This window comes from Podarcis raffonei, chromosome 12 (assembly GCF_027172205.1).
Source record: "Podarcis raffonei isolate rPodRaf1 chromosome 12, rPodRaf1.pri, whole genome shotgun sequence".
Lineage (NCBI taxonomy): Eukaryota > Metazoa > Chordata > Lepidosauria > Squamata > Lacertidae > Podarcis > Podarcis raffonei.
Window position 1 is genome coordinate 24,663,901 of NC_070613.1, and position 26,103 is coordinate 24,690,003.

The 26,103-nt window shown below is 43.3% G+C and overlaps 1 protein-coding gene across 1 annotated transcript in view; it reads left to right on the forward strand.

The window, feature by feature from the left end:
• Positions 1–26,103, forward strand: part of CUBN (cubilin) — a 139,678-nt gene that overhangs the window by 78,871 nt on the left and 34,704 nt on the right. Inside the window, exons 30-45 of the mRNA XM_053359471.1 lie at positions 3,865–4,039; positions 5,341–5,522; positions 8,495–8,651; positions 9,258–9,374; positions 10,007–10,120; positions 10,881–11,009; positions 11,905–12,037; positions 14,427–14,632; positions 17,221–17,402; positions 17,865–18,057; positions 18,975–19,172; positions 19,949–20,095; positions 21,678–21,868; positions 22,523–22,706; positions 23,849–24,023; positions 25,821–25,999. Of these exons, the coding sequence (XP_053215446.1) occupies positions 3,865–4,039; positions 5,341–5,522; positions 8,495–8,651; positions 9,258–9,374; positions 10,007–10,120; positions 10,881–11,009; positions 11,905–12,037; positions 14,427–14,632; positions 17,221–17,402; positions 17,865–18,057; positions 18,975–19,172; positions 19,949–20,095; positions 21,678–21,868; positions 22,523–22,706; positions 23,849–24,023; positions 25,821–25,999 (2,662 nt within the window). The remainder of the gene's footprint in view (positions 1–3,864; positions 4,040–5,340; positions 5,523–8,494; positions 8,652–9,257; positions 9,375–10,006; positions 10,121–10,880; positions 11,010–11,904; positions 12,038–14,426; positions 14,633–17,220; positions 17,403–17,864; positions 18,058–18,974; positions 19,173–19,948; positions 20,096–21,677; positions 21,869–22,522; positions 22,707–23,848; positions 24,024–25,820; positions 26,000–26,103) is intronic.

Consider the following 26,103-nt stretch of genomic DNA (forward strand, 5'->3'; position numbering starts at 1 on the left):
GTGTGCTATCTGTTGGAACTTGGCTACTGATTCAGGCTCTGGAATGGTGCCGGTAGCATAACAAGTTTTCTTAACATGGCTATATACAGCTTCATGGCAGGGCACTTAAAGCAGGCACATAGCAAGTTTTCTCTTAGTCTGAGGGAGGGAAGAAGTCTGGAGGCTTAGTTCTATTTCTCAGGGCAGTGTACGTTAGATTCACTGTGCCAAAACAGAACACAATTGGCAACTCTTCCTTGTGTGTGTGAAAAGACATGTCTCCTGAGCATGTAAGATACTCATAGGATCCCTGCTAGAAATTTGAGGGAGGCCCAGAACGCTAAGCTTCAGCTTGCCATGATCTTTGGCTTTATACACATCATAGATTTAAAGTGCATGACTTTCCCCCAAAGAATGCTGGGAACTGTAGTTTGTTAAGGTTGCTGGAATTACAGCTTTGTGAGGGGTGGACCGCAACTCCCAGGATTCTTTGGGGGAAGTCATGTGATTTAAATACATGCTATGTATGCAGCCTCCCATCTTGATTTTCCTCTGATTTGTTATTATCATTATCATTACTACTAGTAGAAGCAGCTTAAAAGAGGTACAGACACATACTGTACCCTTCAAGTGTCCCTATTTTCCCAGGAGATCCCTGGAATTACAGAAGCCATCCCAACTTCTGATTTGATCCTGGAATGTCTCATTTCCCCCCTCCAGCCCTTCTGCCACTGAGCTCGGGTTGGAGGACGAGCCAGGGCTTGTGTATGCATTGGAACCCTTGTGAAGTAGGAACCTCACAAGCAGGGGAAGCAGTTCCCCACTGAAGTGGAGGTGGCAGATACATGCAACACTCTTGCCGGCCCCTCTCTGCTTTCACCCAAGCCACCACCACCACTGTCATGGTAGCCTAAGGTGTGACACAGGTGGAGGAAGGGAGCAAGCAGCTGCCAGGTAGACTCAAGCAGCAACACACATCTTTTGGTGCCGTGCTTCTGCACAAGCCAGCTGACTTGTGTGTTAGTGTGACACACGTCCCGTTTTTCAGCTGAGGAATGTTGGAGGGTATGCAGGCATTTGATGATCTGTACACACAAAGGATTCAGGTGTCCAGGCTCGCTTTCTCCAGAACCTTCTAAGGTGATCAAGAAAGCTCGGCATCATAGCAAGCCCTTCCTTCACCCACTGTATAATGCTGCCCACCATGCCCTGATTGGCTGTGATGATAATGCAGAACATGGGAGGTGCCTTATATAATAGGCTTTATAGAAATATGGAAATTCCATACTGGGACGGGGTGGAGCTGAGACGAGCATGTTGGCTCTGCCCCCGCACCCCCATTGCCATCTCCAGACTGAAGGCCAACTATTTAATAAAGATCTCCTTTTAACAGCAGCTCCATTCATTTCTGTAATATCCACATCATGTTTCAAGAACCGATAGGACAGAGGAGTGATTATAAGTTCGAATCACATGCCCTTTCTCTAGTCGAGAAGCCAAAATGCTGCCACTCTTTCAAATGAAAGCATATATTCTGACCTTTGAGCCACTAAACTAAAGTAAGATACACTCAATTATCTGTATACATTTTGTGGGGTGTGTGAAATATGGTTCAGTGAAGGCTTATTATTTTACATTCTCCATTATTCAAAGCAATGGAATTGGAGGGGCTGTCCTGTTCTTTCCACTGAGTATTTTCCTTGGGAAAACACGGGACTGTTATTTTCTATAATTCATATAGGAAAGGCATGGCAGGGTGGAGCGCATCTCGTTGTGACAGTTACATTCAAATAGAATGAATCAAAAGGAATATTGTTGATATATATCTAGGATTGATGGGACTGATTCACTTTGCAAAACATCTGTTCATGAACTTTGGCTTAGGAGTTGGAAAGAAAATCCCTTTGAGGGTTTAAATACGTATGCAGCTGACTAAATGTACAATGGAGAGGTGTTTGCAGCAGTTCTCAAATTATTACCACAATATCAATCCTCAGGGGTATTAAGGTTTATTAAATAATGAAAATGAGAATGCTGAGTTGGGTTTAGCCTGATTTTCTGTGTGAGTATAATCCTAAGTAAGAGACAGTTGTCATCACCATACTCTCTTTGTACTGTATTTATGATCACAAACACCCATAAATTATAGCAGTTAGGGCAGGAGTACTCAACATAGTGCCTTCCAGATATGGTGGGACTGCAGCTCCCATCAGCCTCAGCTGGCATGGCTAGTGGTCAAGGACAATGGGAGATGAAGTTCAGTAGTATCTGGAGGGTACCACTTTGGCTACTCCTATGCTAGAGGATAGTTTGATTAACAATGGGCAGACGCACACCATAAACTTAAAGCACATGCAAAGTGCATTTAAAGCGCACAACTTCCCTTAAATGATCCGGGGAACAAAAGCTTCTCCCCTTGCAGAACTACAGTTCCCAGCACCCTTAATACACTACACTTCCCAATATTCTATTGGGAAAGTCATATGCTTTAAATGTGTGTTGAATGTGCTTTAAGTGTGTGGTGCTCCCTTGGAGCATTTGCCTGAACTCACAAAGGTCAAAGGTGTATAGAGAACACATGAAAACACCACAAATGTTGAACACAAAGATCCAATGGGAACTTCTATATGGTCCCACTGAACACACTTAGAAGCTTCCCCAATATTTGGAAACCTTTCTTTCCCAATGCATGTAGAGCATTACCATTATCACTTTGGATCAGGGCCACACTTTTAGCCCACTCCCAATGTTGCAGCTCCTTCCTCAGACTACCACATGTTGCCCATGACTATCTGAAGAACAGCCCCAAAGCGTGAGATTCTGATGATGGGTAGGGGCTTGACACAACTAGGAAGCCCATCAAGGATGGGGCTATAAATGTAAAAAAATCCAGGCAACTCCTAGAATCAGAGCCCAAAAATATTTAGTTCAAAATATTGCAGTTGGAATGATTTATTTCTTATTTGCACTTGTCCAGCGTCTCATAACATGAGCTCTCTAGGCGACATACAACAATTAGCTTTTTATGAAAGTAACATAGAATAGTGCAAAAACAGACGCGACATAAAGATCCCAAATAAAACGAGACAATAAAAGCCATGTAGCTCATATTAAAAAAGCAAAAAAGAGCTGAAACCTGGCCAGCTACCACTAAAACATGGACTAGCAGTAATAAAGCAGGCATAAATAGGGATGTCAAGTTATATTACAAAATGTTAAAAGTTGTTAAAAGGCCTTGGAGAGCTTAAAATCTTTGCTTAGCTCGGAAAATATGTTAATCTGAGACCTTTAGCAGGTGATGCATTATACATTAATCCACGGCATTTAACTGTTCCTACCGAAATGTTACAGAAATATTAAAGCAGCTAACCTGACAAGTTTCTTCATAACTGACCTGCCATGTAGGGTGAACCAGCATCACCCCAAGGCCTAGAGGATAAGTGTACCCTGATACACACTTTTTGTGGCCCTTGCCTTTCCACATCTTTGTGGGGGAAATCTTCTAAAGCCTATTCATGGGCATCAAAAGTGGGACTGGAGGTGGGAGACTGTCAGGGCACGCCTCAGTGTTGAATTGAATGTGACTTACTCTCAGGTAAGTCGGTACAGGATTGAGGTTTGGCTATATATCTGGATCAGCTTCACATCACATGTAGGAGAACACAGGAGCTCTGCACAAATGATGGATGCCCAGGGAGGCTGGAATTGGCAGCGGAATGTCATTCAGCCTCATTCAGCTCCGTACATTTATTTTGACTTCCAATTTTTATTATTCATATGAAATGTTAAATCTACTTTCTTTATGGGACGGTAGTTGCTTTTGATAGTTGTTGCTTCCTCTTTAAAAAGCAAGCCTTGCTTTTGCTGTTTCTATTCTCTTTCTAGATCTATGGTGGGCCTGACTTCTCTTCTCCCAGGTTGGCCCAGCTGTGCGCCCCCAGATCGCTACAAAATCCCCTACATGTCTCTAGCACTGGAAATGCAGTTTCGGTCCGATTCAAGGCAAACAGATTTGTGAATGGAAGGGGCTTCAATGCCACTTGGCAAGAGATACCTGGAGGTGAGAATGAATGAATGAATGTGTGTGTGTGCGCGCGCGCGTGAACTACAGTTCCCAGGATTCTTTAGGCGGGGGGTCATGTGGTTTAACTTTGTTTATTTCTTTTATTTGTTTTCAACACTTCCTTAAAATGTACTTTAAATGAAATGCCTGTGAGCAGCCGAAGAGGCAGTGTGGAAGACAACACCCCAGAGTTATGTCAAACTCCAAATTCTCCTAGCACGCTACACCAATACTTAGTACAAGTGTGGCGCCATAGCTCATTCTTCCTGTGCTTCTTCCCCCCCCCCCCAAAGTTTTACCCATGATCATTGTAATTAGAGACGTGTTAAAATGACAATAAGCAGTTGCCCTGGAGAATGATGGGATGCACAAGGATTGAGCTCAAAGCACAGCATTTCAGCTTATTTTTAACTGAAAGAATTGCTTTGAGTTGGACCCCTAAATTCACAGAATCATGGAATTGGAAGGGACCTTGGGAGTCATCTGGTCAAGTGCCTTGCTCAACATAGGATGGGGCAACATAAAATTGAGAATTCAGGGTGGCTTATTTTGACCACTGTGGCTGTTATACTGCTGAAACGCAACACTCACCAGCCCTTGGTTGAAACGTGCCCACAGATTATGATAATGTCTCCTCTTTTTGTGGAGAGACATTGGAGAGAGGACTATGTGTTAAAAAAAACCACCTCTGGTTTTTGTGTGGGGATGCTGCCCCAGCTTCCTGGCAGGTGGGTCACTGTTGTTTACCAGGGGAAAGAAGGGGTGGGGCCAATCCAGAGCTCCTGCCAGGGTGTTGCAGTGGAGGGTGCTGTCCGGCTGGCCATGAAGAAGTAAGAGTCAATTGCCTTTCTCACTGGCTTCTGTACCAGGAAGCAGGAGGGAGCGCCAACTCGTTGTTCACCTCAGACAGCAGAATGCCCCAGGCCAGCACTGGGAGAGACACCTAGTTGTCCAGGCAGTGGAGAGACACTTCCCTGTCTAAGTGCTTGTGCTGTGTCCTGAGGCTGCTGCACAGAGAAACTGAGGCCATGCAGAATCCCACTCCTACCCTCTTGCCAGCCAGCCAGCACAATGGGCAAACTTTCATTGCCTTTGATGCCCACCAAAGTGCCCATTAGTGGAGTCCCGTTAATGAAGCTAGGACTGTTGTTTCAATTTCAGCCTAATAAACAGGTTAGCATTTATTTCTGGAGTTAATGGCTTTGCTGATACGTACGACATGTAGCGCAGATAGTCATTTGAACTCTCGGTAAAATATGCAGGTTTCTCAAATGAGCATCCGTTACCTTCACTTCTAGGTTGCGGAGGAGTTTTCCAAGCTCCAAGCGGTGAAATCCATTCTCCCAACTATCCTCAGCCTTACAGCAATAGCAGTGACTGCTCTTGGGTCATTCGAGTCGATGGGGGCCACCGTGTTCTGCTGAACTTCACAGACTTTGAAATAGAATCTCATCGTTCATGTAACTATGACTATGTTGCAGTGAGTACTGAGAGATGATTATTTTTTAAGGAATAAGAAAAGCACTTTCCCATGTCTCAGTGAAACTTGTCCTCACCCCACCAGCTGCTATTTGCCGAGGAGCAAAGCTGCTGTTAGTGTAAATAACAGCTTGGGGAGAAATTTTAAAGAGAAATGTCATCATTGTGCTGTGCTAATTCCTCTGATACTTATTCACATGGGTGGTGCCCAGGATGTCAGTGGAGCCACTTGTATGAGTACACGCAGTAGTTCACCCAGATGGTCTTGCAAGAGTAGCACTTTCTATCTTGGTACTAATGTACAAAAACAGCCATGTCAGTCATGTGCATGATGGAAAGGCAGTATTGTATCATATCATGGTCCTGGTCTTTCACTTCACTTGATGAGCAAAATCAAAGTTGCTGTTTTTTTAAGGGTCATTTCTGAAGCTACTGTACATGTTGGCAGACTTCTTGAAAAAAATTATAATGTTTTAGGTTCTAACAACCACAAAAAGTACCGAGCAAACTGAGATTTGCTCTGTGGTCTGCAATACCAATAAGCTATGAGTCATTCTCTTCCAACAACTGGAACCGATTAGTTTTGAGTTGTGTTTCAACTTAGCAATATAAGCTAAGAGAACATAGAGTGCAGGCTAACCTGGAAAGCTATAAGCAATATTTCAAGTCATCAGGAATTTAAAATACAAGCAAATAAGAAGGTTGCTTATATTCCTGTGTTATAGGAAGAGATGTTCCAGGTAGGTTTCCACCCTGTTTCTTTTATAGTAATAATATGATTTGCTTTCTGGATTCATGTGGGACAACCCTTTCCCTTTTGATCCTCATTTCTTGCTCAGGGTAGCTAGCCTGTTGCCCTCCAGATGTTGTGGAACCCCAACTCTCATCAGCCTCACAACCAATGGTCAGCTGCCATTCTCTCAGAAGAACAAGAGATGGCACACAAAATACCACCTCACTGCTAGACTGGGAAGAGAGGAGACCCCACCCCAAAACTAAGCAATAGTAGCTATCCTTTCCTTCCAGTCTCTCCACACTGCATGTGTGTGTATGCACACACACACACGCGCACACAGAGAGAGAGAGAGAGAGAGAGAGCGCTTTTCTGACTTAATAATGTACCCATGTTTCTGACTACCCAACAATGCTTTTGCAAAATGCATATGGGTGGAGTATTTGTGGTAAATTACACTGTTTGTTGTTTCCAGGAAAGCATAGTTATAAAAATCACCAAACTGAATGTACCAATTTCTGTACATTTCACTCATGTGTTTTGTAGCCAGCCAATCTGAAGCGGCATCTTTGGTCAGGCTTTCCAGCATTTGGAGATGATTAGGGCATGAGCTCAAGAACAAGAGGCACTTTTCGGGGAAGCAAGGAAATCTGGTCGCTGTAGAAAAGTGCATTACGCCCAACTTCCAGATTCCCTCATTCTTCTGCCTCTATCCCTGCAAATAATAATAATAATAATGAAGAGACAAGAGAATGAGCTTTGCAAAATTATGACATTTTGACAGCCACAGTTTGCTGATAGCGAAGGGGCCTGACTCACCCCATTGTGACTTTTACCCACCAGCTCCACACATGACAAGATTTGCAATTTATCATGCCTCTTGAAGAAACTCAGTTTTCAGTGGCGTTCCAGGATGTGGCAAAATCTTACACACCGCATAAAGCTCATTCTGGGGAAAAAAGGTTTATTCCACAAAATAAGATGTAATTCTCCACTGACTTTCCCTGTTTAGTGATAATTGCCAGAGGGGTAACTCAGCTCAGCTGGGATCACACTGCAATTCCACTGCTGGGTTTTTAATCTGTGTTTGCGCATCATTCTATAAAATGCATATGCATCTTGCAGTTTGTTATAAAACACTACTGTTTGGGGCATTGTTTTTTCAAACCAGCTTCACACCAGTTGGAATCCTTAAGCTATTCCTCTCCTCCCCCCTTTTATTTTTATTTATTTGTTTGGTTTTTCAGATTAAAATGTTACAATCACATATCGAACATAAACCATAAAAACAAGATTCCAAGGAATCTCCTGGACCCCCTTTGTGGTTCCTATTATTAATCATTTCCTCCTGCATCTTTTACATCTCCATCATATCCAAAAACACTATTAAACTACAAGTGATAATCCAACCCCACTAATGATTTTAACTGTTTACAGTGGTCTTTAAGATCATTTATAAATTTCCCCTGGAATCCTTAAGCTATTCCTAATTGATATCTTGACGAGGTGTGAAAACCTTTGCATAGGGAAAGCCTTCCGTGCTCTGTCCATGACCACTGGTGTGTACACAAACAGAAACTAATCTGACACTAATGAAGCCACACTGATGTGAACAGCTGGTGGGGGGAAGAGTTATGAAACACAAATTTAACAAATAAATAAATACAATACAAAATAAAATAAAATAAAATAAAGAGAGCCAATTGAATTCAGTTTATACCTGTACTATGCCCTTAGAAGTTTTCAACCATGCTAAAAATGCTAAATAGCAACACATATCAGCTACAACCCCTGGTAAAGCATCATTTTCAGCAATAATTCTGGCAGCTTCCAGACTGCCACTATTTTGGCATGGGAGTCAATCACATCCTGACAAATTCAGGATGCACCGTGAAGGCTGATTTGGAGTTCCTATGAAACAAACCCTCTTCCCCAAGAGACATTTTGCAATAAGGAAAATTAAGTGTAGGATAACATTTGCTTGATACTACATTGTATAATCTCCCTACAAACAAATCAGGTCTTCTGTCTCAGGTTCCTACACATGAATAACTTCAAATATCACATCTGAAACCTGGTATTAGTACAGTACATGTACTATTTGGATGTAACTGCCTATCTTTATTTGCTGCCCAGACTATGGTTACAACATTCTCATAGTGTGTATTTTCGCCTTGCTAGATAAGCAATGCTGTTCTGAGGTTCTTAACCTTAATCATATATACTGCTCTGCTCTATAGGTATTTGATGGTTCCAATGCTGAAGCTCCACTTCTTCGGAAAGTTTGTGGGCAGCAGCGACCTTCTCCTATCCTGTCCACCCAAAATACCATATTTGTACGGTTTCGCTCTGACAGCACTGTCCATCTCAGAGGCTTTAGGGCTCAATTCACTGAAGGCAAGTTTCTCACTGTCATGAATATATTTTAATTCTTGCCCTAGCTAGGGTTATTTCCAGACTGGGTGTTTATTGTGTTACAGTTCTCATCTTGCATGCATGCAACACGATACAATTGCTATCTAAATGCCAGCCTGTATCTCCCTTTCTTAACCTTTCAAGGAAAAACCCAGTAAGTTAAAAGAAAAGAAAAAACATTGTTGCCAACAACCCAGTTGCAATATCCTAGCTCCCCTGAAAGCTTTATTTAGCTCAGCAATCTAATTCAGAGGAAAGCAACCTTTTGTCAAACTATTAAGAGAAACAGTTGCTGATGTACCTAGAAATCTAAGTCAGTAGATTGCAAACTATCTTGTGCCCAACATTGATGGATCAACTGTCTGACTCAATAAATGGCAGCTTCATATTGTTATTTTAAAAACCCCCAGAAGTGGATATTTGACCATTATGGGAAGTGATTTGGGGAGATTCCAGAAAGCAGCCTCACCACATATTGTCAGCATCTGTGCATGCAAGATTTTAAAGGAAGGTCTAATTTCATTGTCCTTCCAGGCCCAGTTTTATACACACCTTAACTAATGTTCATTTGTATCTTTTATTCCAAAGAATGTGGAAGTGTCTTGGAAGTTGATTCAGTTGGTGCTGCCATTTCCTCTCCTCTGTACCCGGCCAAGTACCCAAACAATCAGAATTGCAGTTGGATTATCCTAGCTCAGGAACCATGTAAGTTAACAACAGACACACATCCCTCTCTTTTGGGAAAGCAGGCTGAATGACTAACATCCTCCCCTCATCTGTGATAACAATGCAAAATTCCTTCTTTTCTTCTTTGCAGGAAGTCCTGCATCCTGGTAGATGGGCATGACCAAGGGACACTTAAATCTTTTTCTGAGTGGGAATTAATGTGAAAAATCTTAGGATCTGGGGCAAAATGAGATAACGTACAATTTCGCCATTCTGTCCCTAAGTGCCCCAACTATAAGGTTTCAAGGTTCTGCTGAACGCTATAAAGCTCAAATTACAACAGGGCAAATGCAAGTCTTGTGCTGGCACACAAGAGCCCACAGTTCTTTGAAACTAGCATTCATTTGCAGATAGAATTGTGAATACATGTGCCGACCAGGAAAGGAGAAGGGAGATCGCTGTGCATTAGAACAGTGGGAAGAAGGAGTGTGTGAGCCTGAGGCTCCTTGTTCATGCATGTCTGAAGCATCTCAATATGATTAAGTGGTTCTATCCTGGTGAGAAAAAAATCAAATCAAATAAATAAATAGCCAGCCTTCAGTGTGAACATTAACTCAGTTCCTCCTTTTGCGAAATGCAAAACTTTCCCTTACATAACTTTCTCCCAACAGTCAATCATGTCACACTGTCATTTACTGACTTTGAAACTGAAGACAGACGGCATAATTGCAGCACTGATTACGTAGAAATTCAGGAAGGGGATAATTATGATGCACCTCTGCAGGGTATGTTAGCATTTACTTATTTTGTTGAATTATTATTATTATTATTATTATTATTATTATTATTATTTTGCATCATCATTATTGTTCTTGTTTTAGCAAATTCACTTGTTTGTAGACAAAATTGTGACCTTTAAAGTTGGGAATGGATGGAAGGATAGGTGACATTTAATACCAGGTGTGGGGTGGATTTGTACAGTGCCCCCCTCTTCTGCATGGGACATGGGTGGTTCTGTGGTTTAACTTGCCAATCAGAAGGTTGGTGGTTCGAATCCCCATGACAGGATGAGCTCCCGTTGCTCAGTCCTTGCTCCTGCCAACCTAGCAGTTCAAAAGCACAAAGTGCAAGTAGATAAATAGGTACCACTCCGGCGGGAAGGTAAACGGCATTTCCGTGCGCTACTCTGGTTCGCCAGAAGCGGCTTAGTCATGCAACCCCAGAGTCGGTCATGACTGGACCAAATGGTCAGGGGTCCCTTTACCTTTACCCCTCTTCTGCACCTGGCACCGAATTTACCCCCCCCCCAATGTGAGGACTTCCTATGTCATAAATATAACAGGTAGTAAGGCCCTTGGCACCTGTATCTTCATTTTGGAAGCTATCCCAGAAGCTCCATTGAAGAGCAATATAGTAAACTTCTTTAAACAGCAAAAATAAAGAAATGAGGACTGATTACAGGCCCATGATTAATGGATGAAACAGAACCCCTTGCTCCCAAAAGGTCTATCAAACATTTAATTTATCTTATGTTGGTCTTTTCAGGGCGCTACTGTGGCACCACCATTCCACATCCTGTCACTTCTTTTGGCAGTGCTTTGTCTGTCAATTTCATCTCCAATGATGCAAATACTGCCAAAGGTTTCCATGCCATTGTTGCTGCATCAACATCTGGTAAGCCTGTCTCTGAATACTCCTAGAAGGGGTAACAATTTTAAAGCTTTGCGCCACATTCCTTGGCATCAGGAACTCTTAAATATGAGACAGTCGCTTTGAGCAATGATCTCATTAAAGAAGGAAAGAGCAAGGCTGGAGATAGGAAAGGAAGCTGGTTGGAAGAACCAGTAAAGCCAGTCAGTGAAAACCCAGTAGGAATGCTAGGGCCTGTGACAGGTTGCCCAGTCAATAAGCAAGTGGACATTGGGTCTTGTGCAGCCATGTTCTTCAACCCTAGGTCCCCATATGTTATTGGACTACAGCTTCTATCATCTCTACCCAACTTAGCCAATGGATGATTGGAGCTGTAGTCCACCAGCACCTGGGAATCCAAGGCTGAAGAAGATGATGGAGTGATTATTGGCTGATAACCAAGAGTCAGCACAGAGCTGCTCTAGGTGAGTGAACTATGGGTGGGATTGAGTGCTTGGTATCACCTGTTGTCGGACTGGCAGGGCTCTGAAGAGTGTGTGGCAGAGGCAGGGACCAGGATAGGGTAAACCAGTGATTTATGGGGTTCGATGCCACCTGCTAGGCAGGAGTGTGCAGTGTGACATTTTTAAAACTGTATTCTAGCCTGCACCTTTCATTTAATGCAAAAGTGCCATATGAGAACCATGGAAAACTTTCAGCCCCACAATGTGCAAAAGTAGAGAAATTGATCCGCTAGAGAAGCTTCCTATAACTAGGATTTCCTGTTCTGAGTCATAAATCCGAGATGGAGATATTTGCTTTTCTCAAGAAGCTACACAAAAGGGAATTCCCACGTTTTCGTGGCTATCAAAACCTCTAATCTGCTTGCAGTATCTTTCTCCTTTTTCTTGCAGCTTATTTCTCCCTCTCTCCTTTGCAGCTTGTGGAGGTACCTTTCATATGGAGAGAGGAGCCTTCAATAGCCCCAACTTCCCTGAGCCTTACCCGCCAAATATTGAATGTGTCTGGAACATTCTGGTCTCCCCTGGCAACCGGCTCCAGCTGTCTTTCACGTAAATTGAATTTCCAAAGGGTTATTGTTCAGCCTTTTAATGGAGCTCCAGGAAGGAAACACTGTGTTTAGTAGGAAATGTAATTACCAGCATGTAAAAGTGTAGCGGTGCCCACAACAACTTGGAAAAAGAACACAGTAGTGGACATAAAGGGCCTGCCGTCTGTTTCTTCCGCCGTGCATTATCTAGAGCATATCATGGTAGATGTTGAAACAATTGCATTCTATGCTGTAAATGCCACTCCTCTGGTATAGCATAAACAAGGAGAGATTATTAGATATCCTCCTTCTTTTGCCTCTGTGGGGTCTCTTGCAAAACAAACACCCACCCACACACACACATATATATATCCCAGGCTAATCAAGCAGCTATTATAGTACATGTCTATGATTGACCAAACTGGACTGGTATTTCATTCCCAAATACTTTCCCGCTAGTCCAGAGTCTCTTGCACAGTTGTAAGAAATGAATGTACAATGCAGAATGAAGCAGGTGCAGTTCATCCTTATCTCCTTGAGGAATTCATGAAATCCTATGTGCACACTCCTTCTAGGCAAAAAACCAAGTACACCCATGTCAGTGCACTAAGCAATTAAATCTAATGGCATGCACACACAAATGTGCCAATAAGGCCAGCACCCATAGCATTCTGTCACACACACACACATGTGGGTGTGGGTCTCAGCAGTTCCTTCCCAGTTCTTCATAACTGAAAGGAAAATCATGAAATAGTGGGAGGTCTTTGAACCATCTTTAAGATGTCAGTTATTATCTGCTGTGTCTGTTATCAGTTTTGTATCTTTTTATTTGGGAAAAGCTATTTATTTTTTGAATATTGGTCTTGCAAAATTGCTTCTCTAGCATGTTCCAAGGAATAGCTCTAAATGAGTTTGAAGTGTGTCCAGATGGGCTTTTGGTTCCATTTCATAGTGCCCTGAAGACATATGGGCCCACTTAAACTGGAAGGAAATCTGAGTAGTGATATTTTGTGCATGTTAACCATAGAAAACTCTGGTTTTGATTTTCTATTTTGACCTTCAAAATACAGAATACAATTTTGATACAGGAAAAATACAGTTTACCTAGCATGCAGGGTTCAAATTAGTTCCTCATGTACACATATGACAAAGCCAATTTGGTCAAGAATGAATAAGTCAGCCAAGTTGTTGCTGGTGAAACTTTGAGATGCAGAGGATCCAATTTTTAACACACACCCCCCCTCGCTCACAAGAAGACTTGGCCAATATGTCTTAAGGAAATAGGGTCTATAGGTATGTGCAGAATTGTATATAATCCCTGCTCAGAAACATCAACTATTCTCTACAAACCCTTGGATGAGATAGAACAACTTCTGTATAGGGGCAAACGTATGATTTAAGACAAAATTGCGGATCAGCATCTTTCATTTAGCAATTAAGCCAGAACCCATCTCATGTGCTTTCAAAGTCATGCATTCTGCAAGGAATGCATACACAACCATGGACAAAAACTAAAACTAAAAATACATCCAGAACCTTTAAAATGGCAAGGTGCTCTTCCTTTGGGTTTCATGCAGTTAAAAAGCAAAATAAACACCGAACCTCCCCCCCCCCAAAAAAAACCCCCAAATGATGCATTTCCTTAAAATTGAAAGAATTCTGAATAATGAATTTGTATAGATTAGAATTATAGAATCATAGAATTGGATGGGACTTCGAGAGCAATCTAGTTCAACCCCTTGCAATGCAGGAAACCTGCCCACAGCCATCCCAGGTTGGGCTCGAATCACCAACCTGCTGGTTAACATTCATATGCACTGACCCATTACACCACATGATCCACAAGCCAACATGTGTTAACTGACTTACTAATGCCAGTGTATCAAGCAAGCTGGTTCATCTCAGTTGAAGAGCATGTCATTCCAGATGTGTAGCGTGGTAAACTGATGCCTTAAACCCTGCATTATAGTGTATAGGGTGAAAGGATACCATGGGTGGTATTCAACTAACTCAGAGTAGACCCAGTAAAACTGACAACCATGACTAAGTTAAGTTTATTAATTTCAGTGGGTCTACACTTAGTAAAACTAAGTTGTATACCACCCACAGAAAGAATAGGATACAGAAGTAGACAGTATAACAGGATAGCCACAATTTGTAATAATGTGATGAGGTTCACTGATAACTTTTCCCATATGCATTACACTGCAAATGGACTGGATCCCATTTTATACAGAATATTTTGGAGTTCTTAAATACCATTAGCATTTTACTGACCCTTGTAAGAGGAAAAGTGTGGAATCACTGAGAGATAATTGCTTGATGCAGTACATTCATTTCCCTTTGTATTTTATATTTTATCCCATGCACTGTTATGTCAATTAATGTGCCCACATTGCTGTTGAAAACAGAGATTTTCAGATGGAAGCAAGTGACGACTGCAACAAGGACTACCTAGAAATTAGAGAAGCCAATGTCAGTGGCCATCTGGTGGGACGATTCTGTGGCGACTCTGTGCTGGAGAATTATACGTCTATCACTGGGCACGGCCTGTGGGTTATATTTGTCTCAGATGCCTCAGGTGATGGAAGGGGCTTCCAGGCCACATTTGCTCACAGTAAGTAAATACTGAACTCAAACCAAAGCAATCACTTTACAGATCATTTGCAAGCAAGGAAAGAAAAATATGTGTAGACATACACCTTGATAATATTACTGTGTTTTCACTTCTGGAGAGTGCCAACCAACAATATGTAGCATCATGTAACTTCCTTAACTTTGTGATAGCTTAGTTCACACACAGACACACCTGTTGTGGGTGGGATATAAGTTGTTGTTGTTTAGTCATGTCCGACTCTCGTTACCCCATGGACCAGAGCACGCCAGGCACTCCTGTCTTCCACTGCCTCCCGCAGTTTGGTCAAACCCATGCTGGTAGCTTCAAGAACACTGTCCAACCATCTCGTCCTCTGTCGTCCCCTTCTCCTTGTGTCCTCCATCTTTCCCAACATCAGGGTCTTTTCCAACGTCATATATGTACTGAAGATAAATAAATCCCCTGGGCACATGTAAATTCAAAAATCCATAAAATATGAAGAGGCAATGTAAAAGTTACATCAAATAAGAGCATGTGATTTGCCATTGGGTACATTCTTAATCAGAGACCCTTGGTGTCTGTGGTAGAGGTGGCAGGTATGCACTGGCAACGTGGAAGGGGGAAAATACCGTACAAAATTCAGAAAGTAAAAAATGGTGGATTACTAGTACACTGACTCAACTCTAAAAACAAGACCATTTGGATGCCTTCCAGTCGGGATTCAGGCCTCATCATGGGACTGAAACTGCCTTGGTCGCACTGGTTGATGATCTCCGGCGGGCTAGGGACAAAGGTGAGAGCTATTTCCTAGTTCTGCTGGATCTCTCAGCGGCGTTTGATACCATCGACCATAACATCCTTCTGGACCATCTTGAGGGGCTCGGAGCTGGGGGCACTGTCATACAGTGGTTCCGCTCCTTCCTCCTGGGCCGTGTTCAGAAAGTGGTGGTGGGAGATGAGTGTTCAGACCCCTGGGCTCTCACTTGTGGGGTGCCTCAGGGTTCTATCCTCTCCCCCATGCTTTTCAACATTTACATGCAGCCACTGGGAGAGATCATCAGGAGGTTTGGGCTGGGTGTTCATCAGTATGCGGATGATACCCAGCTCTACCTCTCTTTTAAATCAGAACCAGTGAAGGCGGTGAAGGTCCTGTGTGAGTGTCTGGAGGTGGTTGGAGGATGGATGGCGGCTAACAGATTGAGGTTGAATCCTGACAAGACAGAAGTACTGTTTTTGGGGGACAGGAGGCGGGCAGGTGTGGAGGATTCCCTCGTCCGGAATGGGGTAACTGTGCCCCTGAAGGACCAGGTGCACAGCCTGGGAGTCATTTTGGACTCACAGCTGTCCATGGAGGCACAGGTCAAATCTGTGTCCAGGGCAGCTGTTTACCAGCTCCATCTGGTACGTAGGCTGAGACCCTATCTGCCTGCGGACTGTCTCGCCAGAGTGGTGCATGCTCTGGTTATCTCCCGCTTGGACTACTGCAATGCACTCTACGTGGGGCTACCTTTGAAGGTGACTCGGAAACTACAACTAATCCAGAATGCGGCAGCTAGACTGGTGACTGGGGGCGGCCGCCGAGACCATATAACACCGGTCTTGAAAGACCTACATTGGCTCCCAGTACGTTTCCGAGCACAATTCAAAGTGTTGGTGCTGACCTTAAAGCCTTGGTCCAGTATACCTGAAGGAGCGTCTCCACCCCCATCGTTCTGCCCGGACGCTGAGGTCCAGCGCCGAGGGCCTTCTGGCGGTTCCCTCATTGCGAGAAGCAAAGCTACAGGGAACCAGGCAGAGGGCCTTCTCGGTAGTGGCGCCCACCCTGTGGAACGCCCTTCCAGCAGATGTCAAAGCGATAAACAACTACCTGACATTCAGAAGACATCTTAAGGCAGTCCTGTTCAGGGAAGTTTTTAATGTGTGATATTTTACTGTATTTTTGGTTTCTATGGAAGCCGCCCAGAGTGGCTGGGGAGGCCCAGCCAGATGGGCGGGGTATAAACAATAAATTATTATTATATTATTATTATAAGACCACACCTGCTGAAATCCCCCTTTCCATACAGCTATTAAATGTGCATGAGCTATGTCCTCTTTTGTATCAGGACACCCTGCTACAGCTCAGGGTCCCTCTTCACTCAGGTAGGAGTGGACAGCGTAGTGGGACTTCACCACTCACCTGACTTCCCTCCAGCTGAGTCGCTGCTGCATACTGGGAAGGAGAGCAGCAGCAAGGTTGGCACAGTGCAAACATGCTGGCAGGATTGCCCTTCTGCACTGTGCCAACCTCACCATCACCTGCCGTCATCCCCTTCTCCATCCTGCCATTCAGCAGTAGCTCTCCTAAAGGGAGGTCAGGTGAGCTGTGCAGCCCCGACACATTGTCCATGATGGTACCCACATGCTTAGATTTCGTTTAAGTTAAAATAACAAAGCCTTGCAAGGGGAAATGAAACTTAAGGGGAAATCGGAGGCAGTATTTGAGGGTGGAGACGGTCTCAAAGAAAATCTCCCCTCTTTTACCCACATAGCAAAATCATTCAACAGAACATTAATAACAATAATAATAACAACAATAAAAATAATAATAGCCACCTCTCATTTTTCAGTGTTTGGAAATACTGTGGTGGGAAGCAGTGGACAAATTGCATCTCCACTGTGGCCTAGAAATTACCCTCACTACTCCAACTATCAGTGGACAATAACTGGCAACACAACACAAGTGGTCCATGGTCAGATCACACAGATGGATATTGAAGATGCATATAGATGCTACTTTGACAAGCTGAAGGTGGGCTTGAACTTGCAAACTTTTTTATTTTGGTAAACTCTGGTACAAATAAGTCACAGAGCAAAAGGAGCTGTCAGATGATTATATCTCAACTTAAAATTAGCTGAGGCATGAAACAGTCTTTTGGCCACACATGCAACCACTTCAATCCTCCCACCATAAGAGCATAAGAAGATCCCTGCTGGATCAGGCCAAAGGCCTATCTAGTCCAGTTCTTACAGTGGCCAGCCAGATGCCTGGGGGAGACCCACAAGGAGGACCTTTCTGGCAGAAGCAAACAGGAAGTCTTTGCCGCCACAAAAAGTAGGGAGTATTTGGGGGGAATTCTGAAAAGTGGCCTTCTTTTTCCTTAAGGGGGTGAGGAGAACTGTCAGAAATTTGCTCAGAAAAGTGTATCCTGAGAAATGTTGACTGCATCTAAAAAAACCCAAGTGTTACTAATCTTTATTCTCACTGTTGCAGGTATATGATGGGCCCAACACGCACTCTCGTCTCATAGGAACGTACTGTGGTGTAGCCCCATTTTCTTTCACCACCTCTGGAAGCTCTGTTACTCTCCAGTTCACCTCTGATTTTTCTGTAAATGGAAAGGGCTTCCTTTTGGACTGGAATATGGTGGAAGCACCTACAGCTGTGGGACATGCCATTCCTATAGGTTGGTCTCCTGTCCATGTGGCTAACCTTTTCATTCAGCGACTGAGAGAAAGGCAGATAATGAAAGCGTATTTTTGCCAGTCTGCGTGATGGAATGCTATCATCCAGTGGTAGTCAACCTTTTTTCAGGCATGCTTTTAAGCCAAGTGAAACATTTGAGAGGATACCGTTCTAGTATACATGCCAGCTAAGTGTTGCCTTGGCTTTTCTATACAGAATCAAGGAGCAGGTGATAGCACAGGACAGGACAGAGAGGCAGGAGGACAGGCTTGACTCTGCAAGACAGTTAAGCCCATAGACCTCTTCTCTTATCCTAGGAAATCACAACCCCACCAACTTTTCCACCTGCGGCATTTGTCTTGAAGATTAGCTACCTATTGTATAGCAAACCTTTTGTTCAATACGAGGTGGTTTTAGCAGTAAGAGGGATTGCATTAATTGTCAGGTAGATGAGACAGCTCAGTTACATTATATCTGCAACAAGATTCAATGGTGGTCGCTGCCTTGGATTCATTTCAAAGCGGATTAGACAAATTCATGGAGGATAAAAGGCTACACTGAACCTCAGTGTCAGAATGCAAGGCCAGTTGTTGGGGAGCAACAGAGGCCCGTACCCTGCCCACATATTAAAATAATCAGGGGAGGCCCTGCTTTTGTATCAAGAAGACATTAGGTGGGCCCAATGCATGCATGTGCATGTTGTACACACATATACACAGGGATAGGGCACCAGTGGACCCCAATTCCCTTCAGTCCCAGCCAACATGGTCAACGATCAGGGAGGATAGGAGCTGTAATCTAGCAATCTAGAGGGCTACAGTACATAGAAACAAACACGGAAGAGAAACAAATAGTGTTGTCACTAAACAGGACGAAAAATTAATTTATTTTTACTCATGATTTTCTCTTTCATGACAGGAGCCTGTGGAGGTTTCTCAAGAACCAGTGAAACACCTTCATTTCTGTTTTCACCGAACTGGCCTTCCAACTACAGAAATTTTGCTGATTGTACATGGGTTATCAGAGCGCCAGACTCAACAGTGGAGATCAACATCCTATCCTTGGATATTGAGTCTCATCGCTCATGCAACTACGATAAACTTGTCCTGAGAGATGGTGAGAAACACTGGCACCTTTCCATAGTTGTGGACCGCAAATGGAAATCCTGGTTTATGCAGTTTGCAATTCTCATGCTTGCCAGCTTCCCGTGTCTACATGTCTTCCGCCTCCCCTATTGTGTTAGACTCATGGTGAACTGGGGCTCATCCCTCTAGCAAGTGACTCTCACAGATTTCTGCCATCAGATAGGGCTATCCAGTGGAGCAGAGCTGCAGCAATAGCCTCCTAGCAGCAGTGTCAGTTCTGCTTACTAGGAGGAGGGTGAGGAGAAGGCAAGGCCCAGGGCCATATGGGTGCAGCGCCAGGAGTGCTAGATTGGCTCTGCTGGTGCACTCACATAGCCTCAACCTCGGCACCACTTCACCACCACCCCTTCCTTCATCCATTAAGTAGTCGTGGTGATGCTGCCAGGAGGCTATTGTTGCAGCTCCATACGACTGCATTTTAAAATGCCACACAGAAGTATTTCCAAAGGCCACCATGCACCTGCCACAAAGTCTGAACAGAGAGACAAGCCATGACCCTAGGTTCTGACGCAACACTAAGCCCAAACCATGGTTTAGCTCTGATTAGCACTGCAGCAGGAAAGCATAGTGAGGAAAAAGTTGCCCATGGTTTTTACTGTGAGTACCCACACACTCATGGACTCCCACTGTCATGGTTTGGCTTAGTGTTGCATGCAAACCAGTCCATCTTCTGGCTACCAATGAAATGGTGAATGGAGAACTTCCAACTCTAACATTGCCTCTCCAAATAAAACATTCTTTTCATAGGAGACAACAGCCTTGCACCAGTCCTGGCCACTCTATGTGGTCGTGAAGTTCCTGGACCAATAAGATCCACTGGGAATGCTTTGTACATCCGCTTCACTTCAGATGCAAGTATTACCGGTGCTGGGTTTAATGCTTCTTACCACAAAAGTAAGTCGTCATTTAAAACTGTTCTTTGGGTGCCTTTGCAGATTTAAGGGGGGGGGGGGTGGAGAGACTGGAAGGAACTGATTATAGAATCTCTTTATTTTTTGTACTGTTGCCTGTCCTGTTCAGCAACAATCCTCTGCACACAAACATAAATGTTGTGAATCCCACGGGTGCATGTTTTTTGAGATGTAATCTTAAATTCACCCCATTTTCATGTGTAACTTCAAAACCACTGCACAATTATTGTTGTTGATATCTGCCTGGATATCTGCCCGGAAATGCAGAGTAAGAAAACATTTCTCTGTTATGGTAAGATTTGCAAGCTGCTTTTGTACTGCTGTGGGTTCTTTTAAAAAAAGGGGGAGGTGAATTGCATTCCACAAAATGGTGCAACTGTTTTTACGTAGTTTAAAAAAATTGTAAGTCCCTACAAATGCAAAGAAAGAAAGAAAGGGAAAGAACCCAGATGTATATGATAACAGGATTAGACTGCTGCAAGATGATTATTTTTTAAAGTACCTCTGTCCTGGAGAAACAGAATAATCAAATTACAGAATCTTAAAATGATACAAGAGGAGATGTCTAGTTCTTCATACATTTCCAAACATTTACAGTTGCTTCAGAAGAAGTTGTCGCTTCCCCTGTCAAGGAAATAGCACCACAGTTATTGTAGGTTAGGCATTTCAGCAGCAAACTGGAGTGGGAGAGATAGGTTTGGTTGCAAGTAGCCAGTGAATCATGAAACAAACCTTTGCTGAAGCACCAAGTGTCACATGTTACACATCATATCTGGCACTGGAGAGAATTAGTTTTCAATTTTTTGTATTGCAAGATATATTAGTGACAAATTTGATTGTGGGAAAGGCACAACAGCAGCAATCCTATACATGCTACCTGGAAGTAAGAGCCTCATTGGCCACAATGGGACTTAACTTCAAGTAAGCATGAAGCAACAGGAAAAGGTGCCAAATTCAAAAAGTGCTGAACCACAGCCAGAAAGCAGGAATTTGACGCAGATTTCTAAAGTGCTCTGAATTCTTCCTTTACAGCTGTAGCCCCAGGGTGAATTCAAGCCACAAGTGCAAATGATTATTTTTTTTGCAACCTCAAATTGAGTTAAGGTCAGAGCTGCAAAGGAAACATTGGGAGTTCACCAAGAGTGCACATCCCAATTCTATCTTTGAAAACCGCAGGTGTCAATGTATGACATCAGGTGACTGACAGGTGGGCAGCCACACTCACCTGTCAAGGTGGTCCATAGAGAAAGGTGCCATTCGGGATCTGTCCTGCCAGCTGGACCCTGTTCCCTGCCTCTGTAATTAAAACGACTGGCATAATCTGTGGGCGAAGATCTTGTAGAAGATCTCCTACAAATTAATTAACTGAGCCTGAAAACATGTATGTTAAGAGTTTGGCCCTGGCTCAAAATATGCACTGCTTTTGTGAGGATGATTCTATAAGAGCTAGAAGCACCAAACTGATAAATCTGAGATTTCAGAGATTTGGACAGGATGGGAATGAAATGAAATTAAAAAAAATTAAACAGTCCTTTCCTTAACAGAGTCTTATTCCTTTAACTTAGGTTGTGGTGGTTATTTGTACACAGACAGTGGTGTGGTCACTTCACCCAACTATCCGCAAACCTATCCTCCTAACCTTAATTGTTCTTGGCATGTTATGGTTACTGTTGGCTTCATCATTGGCATCCATTCTGAGGAGCTCTTCCAGGTGATAAATGAAGATGCTGCCTGCAGTCGTGGAGATTATGTTGAGGTGAGGACAATAGGAAAGCAATATTGAAATAGCTCAGCCAGTTACTCTTTTGTTTCTGAGCATCAGTTTATAGTGTTGTGGTTCTATCCAATAAAGTCATCCCATTAGAGCAAAGGCCTTCCTCTTCCTTCCCCACATGAACCCCTCCAATCTGTTCCAGGTTTTCCTCAACCCCAGAACAGACTGGGGTGCACATAGAAAAGGGAGGGAGAGGAAACTCTGTTACACAAGCAGAAGTTCATGTGCTAAAGGGATGAATTTATTTGATAAAATCATAGGTTATTACCTTTAAAGCCTTAACTGGCTTGGGTCCAGAATACCTCAGGGACCAGTAACCAGCTTGCTTACTTCTTACTGGGTCCTTGTTAGCCCTGAGTTCCCATCATAAAACAGTAGCGTTTCCCTTTTTCATTTTATGGGTTGAGACACAAAACCTATAGTGGGTTTATTGACTTTCTGACATGTTAAAAGCCTGAAGCAGCTGAGTTAAAATCCCAATCCTTCCCTGGATTAATTGAGTAGCCTTTGGCACATTACTGTGTATCTGTCCATTTCAATTCCACATCTTTAAAATAGGAAGTAATAGCTTGTTCTCATAGATTTGTTGTGAAAACAAAATAAATCATCTTGCACATTTAATGTTTGTTTTTTTAGCTTAGGAATGGACCAGATCTTTCTGCCCCACCGTTAGGACCTAGCAGCAGGAATGGACGCTTTTGTGGTAGCAATTCCCTTTCTACAATGTACACCACAGACAACCAGCTATTTGTCCACTTCCTTTCTGATAGCAGTAATGGAGGGCAAGGTTTCAAACTGAAGTACGAGGCAAAGGGTCTTGGTGAGTATTGGCACTAAATACAAACAGGGGCGGCCGAAACATTCATGATACTCTAAATCAGTGGTTCTCAAATGTTGTAGGGATCCATGATTGACAGGAACATTAAATGGTTAAGAAGTGCCCAACTGGCTCAGACCATACCTCCATCTCGACCCCCATCCTTCTTACCATAATGGCCAACCAGATGCCTCAGGGAAGCCTACAAGCAAGGCAGGAAACCAATGGCTCTCTGGTAGTCTGTGACATAGTGCCTCCAAACTTGGAGAGCCCATTTAGTCATCACGGTTGATAGCTGTTGGTATACTCCAAAAATTCAGCATGGCTTCAGTGCTGGGGTCCTTGCTTGAGTGGAGGAGCACCAACTTGGTCAAAATACATCCCTGGACCTCATTTGCACATTACCTTTTCTGATACTTCTGGTGAAGGACCACACTGGCATATTTCTCAGTTGGTTTTTTATGAATGCCTGTAGGGAAACGGCTACAAAGTCTCTATGGCATATGAGGAGAAACTTGCCTCCTTTACATATTACCCAGTTTAAGGGGCATCATGGGCTGACTGGAAAGCAGGGCCATGCCGCTGGTCTTGCCCCTAGGCATTAGGCATGTCACTGGCCCTCTGGACATCAGTATGTTGGTGTAGATATCTGCAGGGAGGAAACCAGGCATGAACATCTGCATGGATGTGAACTTCCACGCAGCTGAGACTCCCAACCATGCAGGTGTCACAACTGCATAGAAACCTATGCACAAGCAGTTGCTCTCAGGCAGGTCTTTCTCTCTGCATTTATCATTGCCAATGCATGTGTATCCAGGGGACAGGGACAGTGGAATGGCCCCATGCCGTGATCATTGCATGAAGTCCCCTCCATGAGGATAACTCATGAAGAGAGCATCTGTGTGTTAATTTTGAAAGGAAGGGTAGAACTGATAAAACCAAAGCTATAAATGATTCCATGTCAAAACTTCCACACACACATAGAAAAACAACAACAGAAGAAAGTATTGTGTATTGTCCTTGTGATACCAGAAAATTAAGGTGGGTCTCATAGATGATCCATTTTAGTGTGTTTATAATAGAACACATTATTATACACATTCCTTATAGTATTCAACCAGCTCCTCCTCATCTTCTGTTTCCAGCTTGTGGAGGGAACTTCTATATCAGCCAGTCCAACCCCTCGGGATTTGTGTCTTCACCTGGCCATCCTGGCAACTACCCACCACATGCCGATTGTGTGTGGACAATCATTGCTCCCTTTGGGGCTGCAGTGGAGCTGCAGTTTGAAGATCACTTTGATATCCAGTCTTCACCCAAGTAGGAGCACATTGTTGTATTAGCTTTCTTTAAATTTTCTGAAGCTATCATGGAGGGTTGGGGGTTAATGTAATGGGGTTCTTGCTTTTATTTCTCTTCTAAATCTAAAGACAGGAGTGACAGGCATGGTGGGGTGGTGTAACACAGCTCTCCTGGCACCAATGCTGCTGTCACTTATTGGGATGGTGCAGGGACAGGGCAGGGGAGGGCAGGGGGGGCACTGTGCAGGTGCACCAGTGGATCCATTCCAGCACCTCTGCTGGGGCACCACCTCCCACCTGTACAGCATCCCAGTAAGCTATGGAAGCACTGATCTCAGGACATTGGCTCTATGGCACCGCAGTAGCTGCTACTGTCTAGCAGATGTATGGTTGTAACATAATATGTCTTGTACTGACGCTACAGTAAAGCAAAGTGGTACCGCTGGCTTTGCAGGGGGGAGGCCTTTTTGCAGCTGCAGGCTAGCAGGGACCCTCCTCCAGAACATTCAGTCTGTTTCTCTGCTTGCCAAATGTCTCCCCATTAAAAATGGTGGGATATTCCAGTGATCCATGATGGGGAAGAGCTCTCATCCCAATAAACACTTTCTTCTGTCTCAAAATTGAATCATAGCTATTGGAGAAGGGAGAAGCCTGGGTGAGCTGGGTGAGGCCATAGGGTCACTGGGAGGAGCCAGGATGTCTGACAGCCAGGGTGGGATCTCCTGAAACCTGCTACAAAGGTAGAAAGACATCTAGGGAGGCAACTAGCAACCTAAGGAAGGAGCAAGCGCTAGCTTTGCTTTAGCTGAGCATTATGTTCTTCTTTAAGGGCTATATCAGAGCTTGAGAGCGTGTGATGCTCCAGATATTTCTGAGCTGCAGCTCCCATCATCCTGGACCATTGGCCATACTGGCTGGGACAGATAGGAGATGGGAGTCCAACAACAGGTTCCCCACCACTAACCTACATTCATTGTATCAGTGGAAGCGCGACTGTGTCAGTTGTTTCACAGGCATGTTTTAATTGCTATAAATTCAGTGTCTTTTGAAGGATATGGCATTTTTACCCCCATTTAGAATGTACTGTTAACTTTAAAATAAATGTGAAGAACCTTCTGGAGGAGAGGTTTCTAAGAATCTTTATATTCTCAGTTTTGTTTGCCTTGTATATTTCATTAAGGGGAAAAAATTTGGGCAGAAATTTTCTTCTTCGTCTTACATTTCCCTACAGTCACTTCATGCACCGAGTTCTTCCTTTCTTCCTTCCTTTCTCCATCTGCTGATACTCAGGGACAATTATATGCCCTAAAAGCATTCCCACTGAATTTATATGAGAAAAAAAATCATCCTTATGATATGGTCGATTTCATAGCCATATGTGTCTGAAGATAGTCCCAATTACTCTTCCTACAGTGGTTTTTAATTAAAAGACTTCAAAAATGCTTGATTGAGCTAATTGCATTCATAATTGGCACTTAATGAATCAGAACTAAGCATTCTAAATTCAGTTTTTTAACACAGTCCTCAAAAGCCATTTTTTAAATCATGCTTCAGACAGGAGGATAAAGTACTGCAGAGCAAACTCTCCATAATGCTGTGACCTATTTAGATATTTCTTGCTCTATAATTGATTTATATCTCAGGTGACCCTAGGTATTATTGATTGTTAGGGTGTCTGTCTCTGTTTTTCCTGCCCTGCTCAGAATTGAGCTACCATGTCATTCACTGAAGGATGTTAGTTCCATGTTTCAGATACTTCCTGAAATGTTGCAAAGCAATTTTCACCAGTTTAAATGTATCTGTTGCTTTCTCTCAGCTGCACATTAAGTTACCTTGAATTGCGAGATGGTGCCGATGCCAATTCACCAGTAATCGCCAAGCTTTGTGGGAATTCTTTACCAGGCATTCAAAGGTCATCTGGTTCTACCTTATATATGAGATTTCGTTCAGACAGTATAGACCCACACACTGGATTCAATGTCAAGTATTCAAGAGGTAAAATGAAAAAGAATAATAATACCCAGCATTTTTACTGATCCAAAATCCTTAAATGAAAGACTAGAATACGTATGACCATTTCAGTGATCAGACTCTGTTTC